This window comes from Pteropus medius, unplaced genomic scaffold, assembly GCF_902729225.1.
Source record: "Pteropus medius unplaced genomic scaffold, Ma_sr-lr_union100, whole genome shotgun sequence".
In the NCBI taxonomy this organism is placed as follows: domain Eukaryota; kingdom Metazoa; phylum Chordata; class Mammalia; order Chiroptera; family Pteropodidae; genus Pteropus; species Pteropus medius.
Window position 1 is genome coordinate 22,243,942 of NW_024349800.1, and position 20,169 is coordinate 22,264,110.

Genomic DNA, 20,169 nt, shown 5'->3' on the forward strand with positions numbered 1-20,169 from the left:
TTGCTTATAGTCTCGTTTCCTCATTAGAGAAATAAGAGGAAAAAAAATCTTTTTCATATTTACTCCTGAACCCCAATGCCTAGAAGAGTATCTGGCACATTGTAGGAACTCAAGAAATATTTTTTGAGTAAATGAGTGAATTTAACCAACCAATTTGACTGCCTAGTTCCACCACACTCCCTGGGAATTCTCTCAAGTGAGATTCAACTGGCATGAATTTCAGAAACAGAAATAGAAAGTTAGAGCTGGAGAAGACCTTGAGAGCACTGACTTCTGCCTTTTCAGGGCCCTATGGAGGCTGGCTGTGAGGACCTGACACCTGGCAGGCGAGGGGCTCTCTGCTGGTCGTAAAGAAGCCGCCTTGATGAGGGGAGACTCTCAGCCCAGTGACTGTTGCATCTTCTCCATCACTGAGCTCAGGGCAAGAGGGAAATTCCAGATGGTAAGAACCATTCTGAGAAAATACATTGGGAAACCTGGGTTAAGACCTCCTGTGCATTGTGACTATAGATGGACTTTCTCAAACTTTTTTTAACCCTTTTTCTGGAGAATGCTTTTGTGGAATTGGTATTTCTTGGGTCACATTTTGGAAAACACTGATTTCATACTTTTTTCCCAGCTGAAGAGCCTTCTGAAAAAGTGTGTGGGAAGCTGTGGGGAAGTCAAGTGCTTTGGTGCCCTAGAACAGGGGTCCCCAACCGCCAGGCCACAAACTGGTACCTGTCCGTGGCCTGTTAGGAACCGGGCCGCACAGCAGGAGGTGAGCGGTAGGTGGGTGGGCAAGCCAAGTTTCATCTGTATTTGCAGCCATCACCACCTCAGCTCTACCTCGGATCAGGTGTTAGATTCTCAAAGGAGCACTGGTCCCTGGTGCCAAAAAGGTAGGAGACCACTGACCTAAAGCACCCAGAGATGGGCCTCTCCTTTCTATAACACCACACTGGAAGCCCCCGCGGACATCCCTTTCCACATTCTGCCTACCCCACACTGCCCGGGACCAAAACTGGCTCCCCTCAGCATCTCTAAGTCCTACCACACTCGTCTCACCAAGCTCATCCTTTCCCCTCCAGGTGTCGCCTTCACCTAGGCCCTGTGGGGAGGGCTCCCTCCCTCTTGGATCCCATGGCTGCCTGCAGGGGAGAAGAACCTCCTGGAAGCACCCTCTCTTCCCTGCACTTGGGAGCCCCTTCATGGGGAGCATTGCAAAGGAGGCACATTTCCTGAACAGTATGTGCATGATCCACCTCCATAATATAACGACACACACGCAGTGGACACATGGATGTACATCTGCACAGAGAGAGAGAGCTGGGAGGCATCCTCTGCCAGGAGAATAGTGGTTATCTCTGGGTGGGGGGATTTGAGGTGGTTTTTTCCTTTTTTTTTTTGCTTAGCTTTATTTTTAAATTTTATTGTTCCGCATGTGTTTAAGAAGAAAAACAAAAGGGCTCGTGCGTCACAGAATCTGCAGTGGTCCTTCAGTTCCTCTCTGTGTGACCTCAGAGTACTCAACCACTTGGGTTCCTCATCTCAGAGGTGCCCCGCCTTGTTCCTTCTCAGAGATCCTCTGGAACCCTTTCTGTTCAATAACTAGATTGCAAGCAGCTAGCGAGCAAGCGTCCGCGCCTCCTCTGCCTCTTCCAGCTTGCCCGCGCATGGCCTTGCACGCTGCGGCAGTGTTATTTTTTTATTACTGCAGGTGCTAAATAAATCCTCAGTGACTGAGGCCAGAGCCAAACACATTTATTCTTGTCATGGCTCCAATTCTGTGAGGCTGGGATGAAGCCCAAGGCGCTGGAGACACAATAAATCTGCTCTTTGGGCCCCACCCACTTCTCCACCAAGCAGATGTGGTAGCCGGGAGCCAAGGCTTGGGGGGCCCAGCACTGGGCTGAAAGCAGGAGCCAGCATGAGGCCCTGTGAGCTGGGAGTCCCCGAGCAAGGCTAGCTGACTTCACAAAGCCTCCCCTCCCACAGGTGTGTGAGTCGCTTTTGGCAGCGATTTCCCTAGAAGGAAGGGATGAGGCCTGCCCAGGTGCAAAAGCAGTAGGTAAGAGCCACGCATGCCTGTGCTCCCTTCTGCCTTGGCCCCAGGGCCTCTGTCACCATGAGCCTGAGCAAGTCCCTTTGCTTCTCTGGGCCTCACTTTCCTTGTCCCCTATAAGGAGCAATGGCACCTGTATTTTGGATTATCGTGAAAATAAAATTAGATCATGCATATATAATCTGGCACAAAATGACCAAGGGGTACATCTTAAGATGGTTTGAGGGTCCAGAGCTGGTCCCTAGTTGAGTAGCGAGGCCCCAGGTGGCTCACACTTCAGGACTGGCATATTGCCTGCGAACCGTCCCCCATTGCTAACCAAGCTGCTGCGGATGTAATTCCTTTAAAGCAAGCTCCAGTTCTGACATGAGTGGGGCCAGTCTTTCTCCTGCCCTCTGCAGTCTTGAGTGGATTTACTAAGCAAAAGCAGCTCATGGTGCATCTTTCATGTCTTGTGTGCCCAAAATCTGCTAGGTGCTGCGTATCCTTTTTACAGGGAGGACGTTTATCAGGGTGAAGAATAAGGTTGTGTCCAAAGCCACTCAGCCTGATCAATGGTGCAGCTGGGGTCCAGTGCTGCCGAGTTACTGCACCAGGGAGAAGAATCTCCTCCAAACTTAGCTCGCCCCTGTGTTGTTTTGCAGACTCTGGAATGTTCCATTCCATTTGTTTAACGCCATTTGGAGTGAAGGCTTCCTAATGTATCTTGCAAAGGAATGTGCTACATGGTACTGTATACAAACTCGCTTCTCCCACATACTAGCCACACTAAGTGCCACAGCTTTAAATAATTCTAAGACACTCTTCTCAGGCTATTTGCAGCACAGGGAGGAAGGCCTGTTGCCTTCTTGCAGCTGTGTTCCTCTGGGCTGGAGACTGTGATGGAGACCAGACCTGGGTGCTGACTGAAAGGATGTGTCTCTTCCAAATCCTATGGGTGACTTCGCCCCTCCTGAGTGTTCCCTAAAAACTCACCACCAATGGGGATGGGAGAAGATTGAATTCACTGGTGCTGAACAGGCATTACTTGAAATGAGGATGCTTGGAGACAGGAGTTTGAGAAATACAGCTGGAAGGATGGATGCTCAGTGGTTTAGATATGCTGCAGTTCCACATTTGACCTTTGTCTTCCACATGAGATTAAGGAACAGAAAACTTTTCTAAAGTCATTCTCTATTTACATAATTAGTTCAAGGGCTAAGATGGAAGCGGGGAATCCAATGTCTTCCCACACTACTTCCAGTTATTCTGATTTATGCCAGTGGTTTATTGCTTGTTGGTATTACAGATATTATGTAAACTCTCTTTAATATCTCAAATGGAATTAATAGATTGTATAAGCTATCTATACCTTTTTTAAAAAATTAAAAATAACTCTAACATGGGATTTTTTAACCTCAGAACTACTGACATGGGGCCACGTAACTCTGGTGGCGACATCTCAGACCTCCACCCTCTGCATGCCAGCAGCACTGCGCCCCAGACATGACCACCAGAAATGTCTCCGGATATCGTCGAACATTCCTGAGCAACCCCGCCCCGCCACGACTGAGAACCACTCCTCTAACAAAGAAAAAATAAAAGGATGATAATGTATCACCAAGTAACATATAGTTCAAAATAGCAATGCTCAAGCATGATTGCACTGTAGGATAGAATGAAGCAGCCAGCTGCCTGAACCTATTGACAATGAAGGCGTCCAGATTTAAGAGGAGCAACAAGATCAGAAGCTGTTTAGACAAGAACAGAAAAATCAAAGGGCAGAGGATGGACATTAAGATAAAAACTAGTGTTAGACTAATAAAAGAGAACATTTACCTGTATGTAAGAGAAATAAAATAACCATAATTAAAATAGATTGTATACTAAGACAAGCTACAGACCCAAAGTCCTAAATGAGCTGGGACTTATTTATAGGTATGGCTTCAGGGTTGTTCCCCACTTTGTGACCTGGAGTATTGCTCTAGTGATAAGAGTACTTAAAGTACTTTAGAAGAACCTGGAGCTGTATCCGTGAGGAGACAGACTGAAAGAGGCCAAGTGATGGGGAATAAAATTCACTGAGATCCTTGCATTTCATGAGTCTGCTAATTTATATTTGGTTCAAGGTCTATTCAAAGAAATCTCAGATCTCTTACATGTTTTCAGTTGGTTTCAATGCACAGTTACTGCCCTACTGCATTGAAACCCTTTTCAGGAAAATCTGTAGTAAGACGCTCAGCGCCTAGAGCCAGCAACCTGCACTACATGAGTAAATCACTAATTTTTCAGACGAGATCTTTTTTCCATTTAAGTTTCTCTCTATGGAATAGTCTTCTAAATTACCAGGCTTTTTGAATAACTTCTTAGAACTTATTTTCAGAATTATTATGTTCTAAGTATTGCCGATTAACATCTGTAAATGTGAGTTTAATCTGGGGGAACATTCAAAAGTCATGTGGGACATGAGACAATTCTTTGTTGTATGGGACTCTCCCAAACATTGCAGGACATCTAGCTTTCTTCCTATCCCCAAACGCCAGTGGTGGGGTCAACCAAAAACCACACCCTTCAATTTCCAAAATGCCCCCTCTGGGGCACCACAGCTCCCGTTGAGTTCCCTGGATGGACATGAACACACCCTAGTTGTGGGTGCTGCCACCAAGACCACACTGACAACACCCACTTTGGATGGACATAGATTCATAAGTCCCTCCCACCAGCATAGCACAACATAGCTATTTCTATTATCTCTACCACTTCTAACACTTCTTTGCCATTTTAATTTATGCTCACTTAATAAAACCTTTAATGAATGACATAAACCAGGTAAATAGGTAGCACTTGCTGAGAGTTCCTGTGGGTCAGACCCTGGGCATTTGTCTGTTATTTCATTCAAACGTCACAAAATCCCTACTAGGTAGATAGTATTACTAGCCACATTTTATAGAGAAGAAAACTGAGGCATGAAGAGGAGAATTTGGGTAACTTGTCCAAAGTGACCAACTCGTGATTGGCAAAATCGGGATTTGAACTCTGGCTCTTCTGCTTTATTATTTCCTCAGAACTGGCTTCTCTGTGTTCAAGTTAAGTCAAAGAAGTAAATGGCAGCGAAACATACTTTCATAAAAATGTATATGCATTTATACCAAAAGTTTATCCAGACTCAACATACCCCTTGTTCTACAGTCCTACGCACTTTAAGTTGGGGTAGATGAAAGGCTGTTTAGAGTTTTGCCTTTGAGGCCCTGAAAGATACCCCATTATGAAAGAAATATCAAGCTAAATTCACCATAGCCAGAATGGAAAATAGGTTTCATCTCAAGTGTTGATTGATTGGTCATGGCTGACTAGGATTGAGAAGGATTTTAAAGGAGTCACAGGTCAGTATCACCATCAATCAGTAATGTCTGCCCTGGCTAGGGAAAGGGTACGTTGTGGCTTAATGTTATGAAGTTACTGTCCCTTTATCCCTAGATAGGAAATTGTACAATTGAGAAGTTTTCCAAAATAGGAATAAAAGTGAAAACGAAATTTTGGTGAAATTCTAAATTTACCAGAAAACCCCAGTTCCTCAGAATATCCTTCTCACGTGGCCACAGAAACATTAAGGTTGAAAGGACCTTCAAGATTATCTTGACTTATTCACTTTAGAAATGTTTTCAAAAATAGGAATAGAAACAAGAAGACATTTCTGGAAGTGAATTCTAAGTTGACCAGAAAATTTAGTTCCTTAGAATATTCCATTCATAGACTCATAAAACATAAGGCTAGGAAGAACATTTAGGATTGTTTAGGCCTGTGGTTCTCAAATTTGACTTACATTAGAATCATCTAGGGAAGTTCTGAAAAATTCCAATGTCTGGATTCTGATTTAATTCATCTGGGGATGGGACTAGGATGGCATGTTCTTAAAATTCCCCTACCGATGCCCAGCCTCGACTGAGAACTACAGATTTGGTCAAAACCCCTCATTCTTCAGTTGAGGAAATGGAGAAGATGGGTGGTTTTCCCCGGGGACACACGGGCAGCTGGCAGCAGAGCAGATTCTGCCCTGCATCCCTGGCCCCTGGTCGGGGGATGGGGAAACCCCCAGGTCCTTGGCATTACAACGCTGGAGTCCTGGAGTCCCAGCCAGTGTCAGAATCTGTGTCCCAACGGTCATGTTCCTTAAGGCTGACTCTCAGGCTGAACATGACCATGGACCACAAGATGCCTGTGGTGTTGCTATTTCCCTGACTGCTCCTGGCATTTCCAATGAGAACGCCACTTTCCCGCTGGGCCTCTATCATACACCTGGTTTTTGCTGCCTCTTGCCATAAGTGTTGCTTTGGTTGACTTGCTTGTCCTTAATGTCCATTCATAGCATTGGAAACAATACAAGATCAACAAAACACTGCCCTCAAAGTAACTTTTAAAAGGTGGAAGAGAAATGCCCTAACGTTTATGGAATGCCTCATATGCGCCAAGCACCTTGTATATTTATCCTCTCGACAATACTGGAAGAGAATTATTCCACTTAACAGATGAGAAAAGGTGGATCTGAGAGGTAGGTAACTTGCCCAATGTCACATGGCTGGTGAATGGCACAGTTGAGATTCAAGCCAGCTCTCACCACTGCCTTCTGCAGCCTCCTCCATTAACGTGGTATGTCCCAGTCCCTTAAAAGCCAGGTTCTATGGCTCTGTAGGTTGCTTATTAGTTGCAAGAAGAAAACGTAACTAGGCAGTGGAGAAACCTGACCACACATTGACCAGGTGATCAAAATGAACATAAGTACATGGCCATCACCTAGCATCACTGACGCCTTCTGACCGACGCTACATAACCTGAACCTGGTCAAGAGGAAACATCTGAGGAGCCCAAATTACAGAACATTTGAGATAACTGACTTCTGTTTTTCAAACGTTTCAATGTCATAAAAGAAAGGCTGAGGATTGCTCCAGAGTAAAGAAAGCAATAGAGATGTGACATCTAACTGTTATATGTGGTGCTGGATTTGATTCTGCACTCAATTGGGGAAAATGCTTTGAGGCCCTATTGGGCCAGTTGACAAACTTGGAATGTGACGTGTAGAATAGAAAAATTATTGTAACAGTATTAAACTGCTTGAATTTGATAACTGCACTGTGACTATGTACGTGGATATCCTGTTCTTAGGAAATACTGAGACAGTAGAGATAAGGGGGCATGGATGTCTCAAGCTACTCCTAAGTGGTTCGGAAAAAGTAAATATTGCTGCAATTTTCTTTATAGCAGCCAGCAGAGGGCTAAGCCCATAGCAGATAGTGAATTAAAAATCTGTTTTTATTTGGTTAAATAATTCCACAGTTTCCTGACATCAAGGAAAATACTTTTCAATGTGACTTTCTTGGTTTTTAACACTTTTTGATTTCAGAGAAGGCACAAAAAAATTCTCATCCTTCACCAACCCCACTCCCTACTCTACCGCCAGTTTCTCTAAGAAGTGGGGAAAAACCCTACTGCAAATTTGCCTTGTCATTATTATTTATAAATTCCTCCATATTTCCTGAAAATTTTATTTAGGATTTTAGTGCTCTTACCACATTCATAGAGTGAAAACAACAACAACTCGGCAAGATATGGCTGAGTACATTCTCTGCTCTTCTTCTGATCCTCTGCTCCTATGAAAATCTTAAGTCAGATTCTCACTCTACCAGATAGAGGGGACTGAGTGGGGCCTGTCATTTGAACAAGAAAGTTGTCTTTAATTTGAGAAATATTGAGCCAGCTTCTGCTATGTGTGGTATACAGAGCTCTTACCCCAGACATCTAAGAGAATAAACACATACCATATCACTGAATAAAACGTTTTGGAACTACTTGCAGTGTCCTTCCTTGCTAAGTGCTAGTTTCATTAAGACAGAACTGCATCCTAGCCGTGTTTGGCAGGAGGAACCTATGTTAGTCAGGCACTTAGCTGCAAGCAGCATAACCTGCCCTGGATGATTTAAACAGAAATGACTAAGGGATGCCTGGAAGCTCACAGAAGCACTAGGAAGGACAGGGTCCAGTTGGAGACCGTCCAGGCAGGAGCTAGGCCTTCAGCGGGCACTCCTGCCACCTCCCCTTCTGGACCGAGCCTCTGCTGCCCACACCTCTGACACTGGGCCCTCGATACTAGTGCCTTGTCCAGCTACACCCGAAAGCCCAGGCCTCTGCTGCCCCCTAGCCAGGAAAGGCTTTGCTGCAAGACTGAGAGGGCGATTTAGTGACTGTCTCAAGGAGGCAGCACTTACAATGTAGAAAAACCCCTAAATATGGGATGAGAGTTCAAAAGATTCTTGGTGGCCACTAATACAGCACCAATGGGAACAGTCAAACCAGGGAGGACCCCCAGTTTCTAGGTTTTCTTCTTGTTTGTTAATGTACTGTGTTTGCTTTTTAGTCACCGTCTTCTGTCTGCTGTTGTCCTGGCATTCTAAGGCTCACTTTGAATATGAAAAAAAAAAAAATCTATAAAATCCTTAAGTCTTAGTTCTAAAGTGAGCCTTTGAAAAAGACACTGGGAGTAATCAACTATTCTAATCACCTTGAAACCCATTGTTTACATATCAGGAAAAGGGGCCCAGAAAAGTGGGATTTGGCCACAGCTAGTGTGTCCATGCTACTAGCTAGGACCAGGGTTTTCCAGAATGTGCTTTGCATAATATTAGTAAGTGGTGGGTGGCCGGATAGAGGGAGGGAGGGGATGGAAGCAATGAGAGACACTTTGCACTGGATAAAGTCCACTTGGTTTCCTTCCTGCGGGACATCTCTGAGACTTTAAAATGCTACAAGGAACATTTGTGCAGCATTTCCCTGACTCCTTGGACCACAGAGCACACTTGGGTTGTAAGGTGTCTTTCCGGGGCTTGAGTTTCAAAGAATTCTCTTGGGGAAATAAATATATTACCCCATGCCTGCTCTTATCCAGGTTAGAACCCCATAGAAACCTTAACCTCTTCAAATTCAAAACTCAGATACTTTCATGCAAATACAGCTGATTTTAAATGTCACCGGTTTCAGACCAATTTTGAGGGCCACTCTACATAAAGAACATTCTTCACCCGTCACCATTTCATTTAGGAAATGCAGCTTGAGATTTTTAAAAAGTGGGACCCCAGCCTTACATGTAAGCATTATTGGTTGAACAATTGTAACACAAGACATAAAGTTATCTAGTGAGGAAAAAGGTTTGTTTCCTACAAATTTAATACATATGAAATTTCAAAATATGCTTATTTTGCACAAACTGAAACATTGGCATGAGTTGATTTTGTTATTTTGTTTTTTGTTTTGTTTTGTTTTTGGTTCACTGTTAAGTTCGACTTGACAAATCATCTTCAAATTTATGTAACACATTTACATGTACAAAACTTGCAAAAACTTTGGCTCCCCTGCGAACTGGCCCTCAAGCCCCTCACCAGAACAGCTGCACAAGGCTGACACTTCCAACAGCAGCATACCAACTGGCTTTGTAATCCTTGGCCCACTTGATATTGAGATAATTTAGCAGCCTATTAAAATGCCCACCACTCCTACTTTTTAGAGGTGTTTGTTTGGTTCCACTGAAAGGGCCATTAAGATGTTGAAAAAAACCCATTCTGAGGTGGGGAACATAGTATCAATCCCTATGAATCTTTTAATATTATAAAAGCAGTGAATTGTAAAGGTCACCTGGCGCCAGCCCTGTCACTCTAAAACAGTATTTGCCAGAGACGACTTCATTTGGAATGAGTTTTGATTAACACTCAAGAGATCATTTCATACTTTTTAAAAATCTGTATATTTATTTCTTTTAAACCATTTTTTAAGTGATGAATTATTTTCAACAAGATCATAAACTATTTAACTCTGTCATGGAAATCTAAAGGCAAATTGGCAATGTGAATGACCTTACAGTAGAACCTGCTAGATATATTTTTAAACAATTTACGTATAGGCCTTGATGTGTGTAAACATCCAGAAACATAAGAATGTTTCCAAGACCTCGTTAGACCGATCCAGGCTTTCCACTCACCCGATTACTTTTTTCTTGGTATCCCCATTTTATGTGAAAACATTTACTCCAGGTCCTAACCCTCAACTATCCCATGAGTATGTGAATTACAGATTCTTGCACATCTGAAGTACTTTCTGCGGCTTTTTTTTGGTTTTGCTTTGTTTTGTTTATCCTACACAATTTCCTTCCTTCCTACTCGTTGCTCCCCAGGGCTTTTAGAGATAGGCTAACCACTAATTGTGTCCTCCTGCAGCAGCGACAGGGGACCCAGATCCAGGTTCCTCCCTCTGCTCCTGGCTATAGCGGGATGTGAGCAATAATGACCATCTTAAAAAACGACAGACACTGTTATTCCTGGGGAGTGGAGACCTGGGAAACATCCTTGAATTCAGATCAGGAACTTAGCTACTGCTTAAATGACACAGCTGCTCTGTATAGGGGCAAGAGTTTCTCTCTCTCAGAAAGCAATGCCCTTTTACACATTTTAGCCTCTGCAGCCGACCATTAGGTTGTCCACATTTGATGACAAGTCACTTTGAGAGCTTGCTCCCGCCCTGGCCACTCTCGGAGCATTCCACACAGGGCAAGTTCTTAGCAGATTTAAGCCATTCGAATGTTTTCCCTCCCCAAGTGTTCTTTCCAAGGTCCATTTGGACTCCAGGGCCACTGCAACCTTAATAACTGACATTCTTTCCATTTCTTGCCTTCCTGTTCTGAGTGGAGATTTTGAAAACTCTATTGACTCATTTGTCAAGTTCTGATCTAAATTCAGAGCCTTGGAACTAGAATGAACACCTGCTAGGCAAAAAAGTTCAAACTTGATAAATCCTAAAAGTGTGACAAGCTCTTCCATATTTAAATGCCTGTGGCCAACAAGCCATTCATTTGTTCGTTCCCAGAGCTTCCACTTAATTTTCTTCCTGGGAAAGGTTTGCTATAAACAGAAGAGCAAGCTCTTGGGAGGTACTTCATATCAAAGTTCTCTAATGGCACTTGGGACGTCAGCCACTCCATGCTGGGGTCACTCTACTCATCTGCCAGAGTTAAATTAAGGCACACGAAAGGCAAGTGCTTTTCCCAAAGCTTCTGAGCAAGGGGTGGAGTCAAGATGAAGGCTTTAAGAGACAGACTGGAATCAGGTGACCATCTCACAGAACCACTGCAGGGTGTGGAAGCAAAGGCTGAGTAAGGTTGTATTGCTGGAGAGATGTTTGAGTTCGACTCTGCCTCTACAACTTCCTAGCTCTGAGTCTTTGCTCGGGTTACCTTATCTTTGCAGTCTGTTTTTTCTCTCTAAAGTGAAGACGATAACTCCTATTTGAATTATATGAGAATGTTAGTAAGTGCTGTCAGTAAGTGCCTGGTACTCAGTGTGTGCTCAGTAAATAGTGACCAACACAGCTTTCTGTTGTGTCATCGTTGTTGTTACTGCTTTCCATATGACTCCTTTTCATTAATGTAGGGCCTGATGACTCCTGTTGGCTCAATTTAAGGAGAGAGAAAGGAAAAGGAGATGGGGGAGGGGCAGATGACCACCTGGAGTCCCAATTAAGTGAAACCTTTGGAAAAATATACTCAGCTTTTTATCATTTAGTCTGTAGCCTAATTATGTACAAATTTCCCCGTTTCTGATGTTTTTCCAAGTGCAAGAGAGCCCTTAGAAGAGTGTCACCTCAATTTCTGGAGTGGGGCCAGGTATCCACACTTTAATTAGCTCCCCATGAGATTCTTAGGTACCCCAAAGTTTGAGAACCCCTGGCCTGAGGCTGCTGGAAATGCTAGGACAGGAAGGGAGTGAAGGTGGGCGAGAGGGAACACCTGGGAGATTCAGAATTCTCTCGTGGTCTAAATGGAAATAGTTTACAGCAATATTGTCACAAATCCAGGATATCTGGGGGTAAATGGTTTCCTCATTTCTCCTCCATAAATCAGTGTGGATATTCTTGGCAAGCTCTGCTCCTTGCAGGGTGGGCAGCTGTGAGTCAGGCAAGGGGGTTATCTCTTCTCCCAAACTTGTCCTGCCTTTGCAGATGCAATTCATTCCCTGTCTGCCTCACAGCTAACTATTTTAGCAGACAAGCCCCGAGCCTGAAAAAAACAGGATATATTCTTGAAAGTAACTGTACAGAAATTTGGTGGGAAAAGTTTTTCCTTCAGTCACAGCTTTTGCATAAAATCAGAATGGAGTGAGCTACTCTTTGGTTTAGGTCACCTCGAAGCAAATCTTGCCTTCTAAGAGTTGAAGGTGCCCTTTAGTATCTCATTTTATCCTGTCATTTCAGAAAACTTGGGAACAGCAGGTTTTTATGATCTGGGACATATTCGAAAGTTCTCTAGTCTCAATGATTTGACGGCGGGGTTGGGGGTGGGAGCCAGTGCCATAAATCCAAACCTCTTTAGACTCTTAAAACATGGGAATTTCATTACATAAACCTTTCCCTCACATGTTCAAAAGACCCACAAGTGCAACAAAACAAAGAAAACTTTCATTTAGAAAGCTCAAGGAAGCCTTATTGTTTTTAAAGCACCTAAGAGGATTTTTGTTGGCTTACACCACAAATCTTAGCTTTCGAATGGTATGAGTAGAAAAAAAAGTAAGAGTTGTATCAAATGGAAAAAAGATAATTTTCAGCCAACTCTTTTCTGAGATTGGTAGAATTAACCAAGACCAAAGTAGTAAACATAAAACTGACATATCATTTTAAAAGAATAGTAGCTGTCAGAAGACAGTTTTCCTAGTACTACCTCCACCTGTGTTCGAGAAAAGGCAAATAGCAAACACTGATACCCAAAAAAATCTACATTATGAACAACATTCTATTTTAAGGCACCTTTTGATTTTTTTCAGTTTTTAAGTCATAAGAAATTTCAGGACATTCAGAGCAAACAAGTCTTCTAAACATCTGATAACCAATATCAACTAACGGTACCGACAGAGGCAGTGCTTAAAGGGCTGGAGGATATTTGCTGTGTGCTCTAGTGAAACGGTAAAGTTAAGCTCTCACGGTGAAAACAGTAGGAATGAGATATGCAGGCAAACAAACAGCAAGAAAATGCATCCACCATCAACTACACATGCTTCAGAGAGAATTCTAAAGCTTACTTATATGGGCTGTAGAATTAGGTTCAGGAGATAAAAGTTATTTCCTACTCACCCAGAAGATCTATCAAACTCCTTCCTAGAGAGGATTCCTGCCCTGAAATGCTAACCACCTCCTTACTCTGCAGCTGGTTACTTCGTTTTTCTCATTTTGCTCGTTCATATACTCACCTGCAGCCGGTTACTTTTCTTGTTCAAGTACCTAACTGCAGCCACTTAACTTTCAATATATATTGGCAGTATGCCCCCCTTCTTCTTCATCCTTATCCATGTCTGAAAAATGCAGGGTGAAGCTTTTGTTTCTCTCTTCTATCAACTAAAATTTTAAAAAATTTCATAGACTTCCAAATTTCAGAGTAAACTGGATTTATACAAAAAAAAAAAACTTGAAAGAAAAATATCTAGGTGGTCTCTAAATTGCATCCAAAAGTTCATTTGTATGTCAGCTGCATGAAACTTGAAATACAGGTATTTCCTCTCAGAAGTAAAGCTACATCTGGTAGGTGGGTTCCTTGGCCAGACTAATCATTTTAATCCATCCAGTGGCTGAACTGTAGCACGAGCTATACCAGCTGGAGCTCAGGGAGCTGGGAACCAGGAAAGTCAGAAGTGAGGAGCAAACATCTCTAAAAATGATTTTGAAATCAGCAGTTTGCTTTGATTATTCAACCACTTCCAGTACACAACTCCCATCTAACACAAGTCCCTAAAAAGTAACCTTTCCCTAATAACGTCTCTACTTTTCCTCTAGTCTGTGTTTTCTCCAATGGACTTCTTAAGCCACACTTGCAGACCCTCCTTTCACTTAGAGCTGCTAATCTTCTCGAAGTGTCAGTTTGAGTCATTGGGTTTTCTTTTAGTTCACAAATGTATAAATGACTGATGGTGTTTTAACCTTTCTAGAAAATATTGTATTTTAAGGGTATTATCATCCACCTGAACTGAGGATTTGTTTTGGGTGCAGGAGGAGAGGTGAGCACACTGGCCAACCAACAATTCTCATAGTTGGTTTCCAAGGCTTGTTCCCATTGCATATCTGAACCTGTCTGCTAAAAGCTCCATGAGTATTCAGAGGAGCAAGGCAAGGGTATGCATGTGTGGGTCCAGGGAGTGGTCATACTTTGGAACCTGCTTGTCCCGCTAAGATCCAGGGGAGCCAGACCTTTGGCGGGGTCAGGGCCCTCAGCGCAGCTGGAGAATGGGCAAACCCCCAGGCCCGAGAGTCAGACTGTAGGTCCAGCACAGGGCTCAGTAAGCTGCACTTTTAAACACTGCATGTGATTCTGACTTCACAGCGAGAAAGACACTGAGGGGCAAATAATCTATTTTAGAAAATTTAGAGCACTCAACGCAACATGCAGATGACATATTATAGAATTGTACTCTTGAAACCTATATAATTTTATTAACCAATGTCACCCCAATAAATTCAAAAGTGAATCTCTTGTAAGCAGCATAAAATTTAGGTAATTATACTCTAGCCACATCATTTCCTATAGGATATTTAACATATTAAATTCCACCTAAACCATTAAGTAAAAACAAAACAAACAAAATGGCCTAATTTCAAGGTCTTTTGACTTGTACTTAGTCATCATAGTTTTAGGTTCCAAACCTACATTTTCAATAGTGCTTAAATGTAATGCCAGGAGCCTTCAAATGTAGATCTAAGAAAACACACACACCAACAGGTTTCAAAGCAAAGGGTCAAATATATATTATCAACTTATTTTTGACATTTGAGCCTCAGTTAAGGCCCAAATTTCTTACTCTTCAAACACTAAGTTGGCATGAAACATGAAAATATAAGAGCAGTTAGTAAAATTCTCACTCAAGAAATCTTTGGATTTGATTTCCTAAAGTAAGACAGGCCTTCCAATTTTCTTGTATATATTTTATGTCTGAAAAATATCCCAACCCCTGCTTGTCAAAATACTCATTTAACAGATTAAATTAATACTGTGGCTGGTCTTAACTTTAGAATTTTATGACTCGCTTTATTTGATATTAATCTCAAATGTATCAAAATACAAAATACATTAAAATTCAAATATTTATAATTAATCTTTTGTATGCATAGAATTCTCATTCTTGAGTGGGGGCCCCCTTTTTTAAGCTTCTATTCAAGGAAGGGCAAAGCAGCTCACAAGTTTTCTTTTCACTAATCTTGCTAAAAACCATCCACCAGGCATAAGCTCAACTTGATGCTGGTGGCAAAAGGCACTGTTCTCAGGAGTCTACCTTGGACTTGAAAACTATACCGTATTATCCCTATGAATGGTTTCTGCAGTTTCCAAACTCAAACCTTTCAACTGGTCAGCACAAACATAGTTGAAATACTAATTCTTCTATTTCAAGGAAATTATTTGCTGAGTCCTTTCCAACTTTTCTCTAGTGGGTGGAAGGAACTAAATGTGGATATGGGACAAGACAGAAACTCTCTTCTGCCAAGGACAGAAATCATTTGGATTTCCCTTACTCAGATATTTACATCTACACATAACATAAATTGGGATACTTGTAATAGGTACGAATACGCTTTCCCAGGTCGCTCCCCCCACCTCCTCCACTTACCTTTGATGTAGCATTTTCAATCTTTTAATAGATCACGGAATTTGAGGTGGAGTAAAAAAATGTACCTACAAATACCCCAAGTACTGTGGGCAGCTGGCTAATTCGTCCAAGATTAGATAGCATGTTAAATAATGAGCTAAAATCAATCCTGAATGGTTCACTTTAGTTGGATACCTTCTTTGATGGTTCTAAAATGAGTACATCCAATAAATGCACTCAATTGTACCGTGGTCAAAGTTCGTGGATAAAGGAAAAATATTAAGACTTTCATTCCATCCACAAGGCCACTTTATGCAATTCTCAGTATTTTCTTACTCTGTAATATATGGAGAGCTGTCACACTATATTTCTGGCAAATAAGAGAAGACTGAATAAAAGACACTAGAGGTGAACCTCAGGAGGGCCTGTGGGACTTTGGCCATGAAGGGAGCAATGAGGTTCAAGCATCCAAGTTCCTGAAGGAAAAACAAAAACACACAAGTTTACTCCCCAGCCCCCATTCTCAAAGGCAAGCATAAAAGAAAGGGTCAGTTTAATAAATTTTCATCCTTCTTTAGTTGTTTTATTAAAGATAATTGCCTAAAAGTCTGCAGACGAGCTAAAATATCCTTGAAAAGAGGCATATTGTATACAGGTCTATCTACCATTCCTACTACTGTGAAAGCCACTGTGTATCTTCTGGGAAACAAAACAGTCTTCTTCAGGAAAAAAAATCTTTAATAGAGCTGTAGTTGTAATTTGCTCTTATTTTTTTTAAATGTATTTAAAATCATACCAGAAATAAAGAGTTTTTTTGGGGGGGGTAGGGGGGGAGGTCAAATAATAGAACACTGAACTGAACTTGGCCTAAAAACCAGCATAAAGTTGTTGATTCATCTTGCATTAGCAAGAAAATGAAACCAAAGAGAAAAACTATTAAGAGGAAAACAAAAACAAAATTCGAATTTACTTTGAAAAATCTGGTTTTATTTTCTTGGAATCAAAAAGAAGTGTACTTATGTTAAATTTCAGAATGTTTAACTTTCCAATGATCTCTAAATACTTTCCAGATATTGTTAACAGTACTCAGAACTGTGTAAAATTAACATCCAATACCACACTTTAAAGAAAAAAGTTTAAATGTTGGACCTATTTCTAAGAAACCCTTCTCAAAGATAAAGGCATTAGCAATTCTGATTTTAAAAGGAAAAAATTTTAATCATTATGGAAATTTAAATAATGGTTTTCAAGAGCTGAAAATGAGAATCTCTTTTAAAATAAAAAAAAAATTAATTTCTGAGGGATGCATACCAGAAAACTCCAATTAAACACAATACTTCCCCTACCCCCAAATTACTAAATGCATTATTTCACCTTGGGATAGAAAAATTATAAAATGTAATTTTAAAATTATACTATAAATACACCCTTTTAATGTCACATTTGCTACTAGATTATGAAATTAAAATCAAATTCCACATTCAAGGGACAAATGATAGATACACTTTCGTTGTTTTATTTAAGAGGCAATCCCACTCTTTGCTGTTTTCTACCCTCATATTTTAGAATCATGACCAAAGACCAAGTAGTCAATCCATTTACCTGAAATGAACCGCTAGCGGGTACTGGTCCTACATTTGTGTCCTTTAGCAAGTCCAGTACTCAAAAGGTTGGGGGGTTTTTAAGAACACGTTTTAGGAACACTTTGAATTCCAAAGTGACTCTGACGCTCATGTCCCTAAAATCTAGATGTTATTCACAGGCTATTCGTATGTCCTGAAGCATGTCCAGCATGCACGCAAACTTTTGATTTGTTCAAATTGAGGTAAAACAGAGAATACTTAATATTAACAGAAGCTGCATAATTGAAAATAACCTACTTTTGCTGCTTGTTTCACATAAACTGATTTTTAAGTTTTCGCACAGAAGAGACTCGAAAGTCAACAATTCTCCAATTTCAGTCACCAAAGAAAAAAAGCTTCTCCTTTTAAAAAATGCTTTGAAATGAAAAAAACAAAAAACAAAAAAACCCAAATATTTTTTTCCAGAATCTATTTTGTACTTAGCATGATACAATTTCTTATTACTTTATTTTTCAAATTTATAAAGGATCAAGCCTGAGTACAACTTGATATTTTTCAGATACTAAACAATTCCAACAAGATTCATAAATACGATTTTTGTGACACAGGCAGGAAAATGTGCTAACATTTACAAATTACTGACACTTCTTTCAAGTAAAAGATGACTGAGATTTATGATTAATTCTTTTAGTACAGATACAAATTTAAATCTTGATTTTTTTTTTTTTGGCCAACATTCTCAATAGTCAAATTTTACTCCACTTTCAGGTTTCAAATCAAAACAAGTGAACAAAAAAACTAATGAATATTACCCAACTGGCAACGAGTCCCATATTTCAATGATATTTTTAACCCAACAATTACAACCTACTGCCAGTAATTATATGTATGTACTTGTTTTTATTAAGTAAGCACTGGTCATACATAAAAGGATAATCTGTAAGAATGGTACTTGGCACTGGGTTACCTTAATGCTTCTGGTATTAAAAAAAAGCACTTAAAAAATATCAGCTCTTAAGCACATTTTTATCTATAATTTGAATTTCCAAAAGCATTTTTTAAATTTTACCTTTCCATTCTAGGCAGTCCAGTCCCAGATAACATGGTTGAAAAAATAAATCCCTAAGCCACATGGTAATGGAACACTATCCTTGTTTTTTATATCATATGGAAACAGTTCCAGGCAGAACAAAAGTAGAAGGAAACCTGCCAAAATCAAGTACTGTAAATAAAGTTCATCTTATGTACCCCAGAGCAGAAAAGCTCAAAAACCAAAAACTCAAAATCGAAAGACCTCCCCTCATTCCTACGCAAAAAGCCACCCCAAACACTTTAGTTCTGAGCCTAACATTTCCCTAAAATGTTAATACCAGGGAGCTTTTAAGGTACTTAAATCTGTACCAGTAATTGCTGAAAGCGCCACACTACAGAGGAAATGCCATAAAGGGTTCAGCAGCTGCCCACCCATCCTTTACCGCCCCAATCCCAATAATACGTAAAAGCTCCTGTTAAAAAATTTTTTTTCTTATGCTAATAAAGGTATACCACCGAGTGTGCTAAAACTAGCAGCATCCGAGCAGAAACGTGAAAATAGAAAGCCTACAGGAATGATCTAAATGCCTACTTGAAGAAACAAAGCAGCAGACAGGACCCTTTGCCCTCTCATTCTGTTTGTAAGGAAGCTGAATTAAACAGTCAGATTTACCACTTTAACAAAAAATTTAAAGCTTCCCAAGACACCAGAATAAAACACAATCTTTTCAGTCAAAGGGCACAGAGAGGCCTGTTCCAGGTCCTGGAGTTGAATGAGTTCAAAGATTGGCAATAAAGGAAAAAAGAGAGCATTAGGGATGTGATGGGAATAAGGTTTGGAGTTTATCGAACAGTTACACCAAGTTTCTCCAGCACACGGACACCCTTTTCTTGGTATTCTTGTCGGGTCATCCAGAAGTTGTCTTTGTCTTTCATGATATCTGCTAGAACCGCACCACCCAGGAATACCATGTGCTTTCTACGGGGTGGGTCTTCGATGCGAATCTTAAATTTCTGAAGGAGAAAAAGATATAAAATGTCACATGTGCACAGTAGTTTCTGCTTTATAAAAAATGACTTGTTTGTATGTTCTCTTGAATTCTCCCCCAAAGCCCTGTGATTTAAGTAGGACAGCAGGATTTGGTATCTAAGGTACAGAGACATTCTGTAATTTGCCCAAAGTTCATAGCTAGGCTATCACACATCCATCCCCAGTGTGCTCAGCACACGCCTGATTTACATCTGTTCCCCCATCATTATTATTAGTACCCAACACTGCTATGACTGCAGTCCCAAGCAACACAGTAAAATTTAAGTTCTTATAAGCAAAGCTCACTTTGTACTATATCAATTTCAAGTGAACTAGTCTCAAAATCAAAAAGACCAAATATCATCAAAATAAATCATGGAAATACTGAAAAAAGTGAACACAATAACCAGAATGAAAGACAAGTGGGAAAAGTTTTATGCTCTCTAGCCAGCATTGTCTAATAATCTGTATGGTCAGTCAATACCTGAAAGAGAAACCTTAAAATGATGTAGTAGTTTTATTTACAGTGTCAAAAATCCTGCAAAGAGATGCAAAGTAACTGTCATACTAAACTGTCTTTATGTTACATAAATGAACTATAGGATCTGATAATACAGGACATAAAAAGACACTAGTAACTTACTAATCAATTCTGAGGTTAACATACTATTTTAATTTTCTGAATTACTGTTTTGCTCTTAGGCTGGGGCCAGGTAAACTTATTCTGTAAAGGGCCAGAAAGTAAATACTTAGGACTTTGCAGGTCTCTCTGATAGCTACAGACAACATGTGACAAGACAACATGTAAAAGAATGGTCCTCGCTGTGTTCCAATAAAACTATA

General features: G+C 40.8%; 1 protein-coding gene across 1 annotated transcript in view; it reads right to left on the bottom strand.

Moving 5' to 3' along the window:
* Positions 1-16,646: 16,646 nt before the first annotated feature.
* Positions 16,647-20,169, bottom strand: part of ACTR2 (actin related protein 2) — a 31,876-nt gene continuing 28,353 nt past the window's right edge. The window contains exon 9 of the mRNA XM_039886979.1: positions 16,647-19,310. Coding sequence (XP_039742913.1) covers positions 19,140-19,310 — 171 coding nt within the window. The 3' untranslated portion in view covers positions 16,647-19,139. The remainder of the gene's footprint in view (positions 19,311-20,169) is intronic.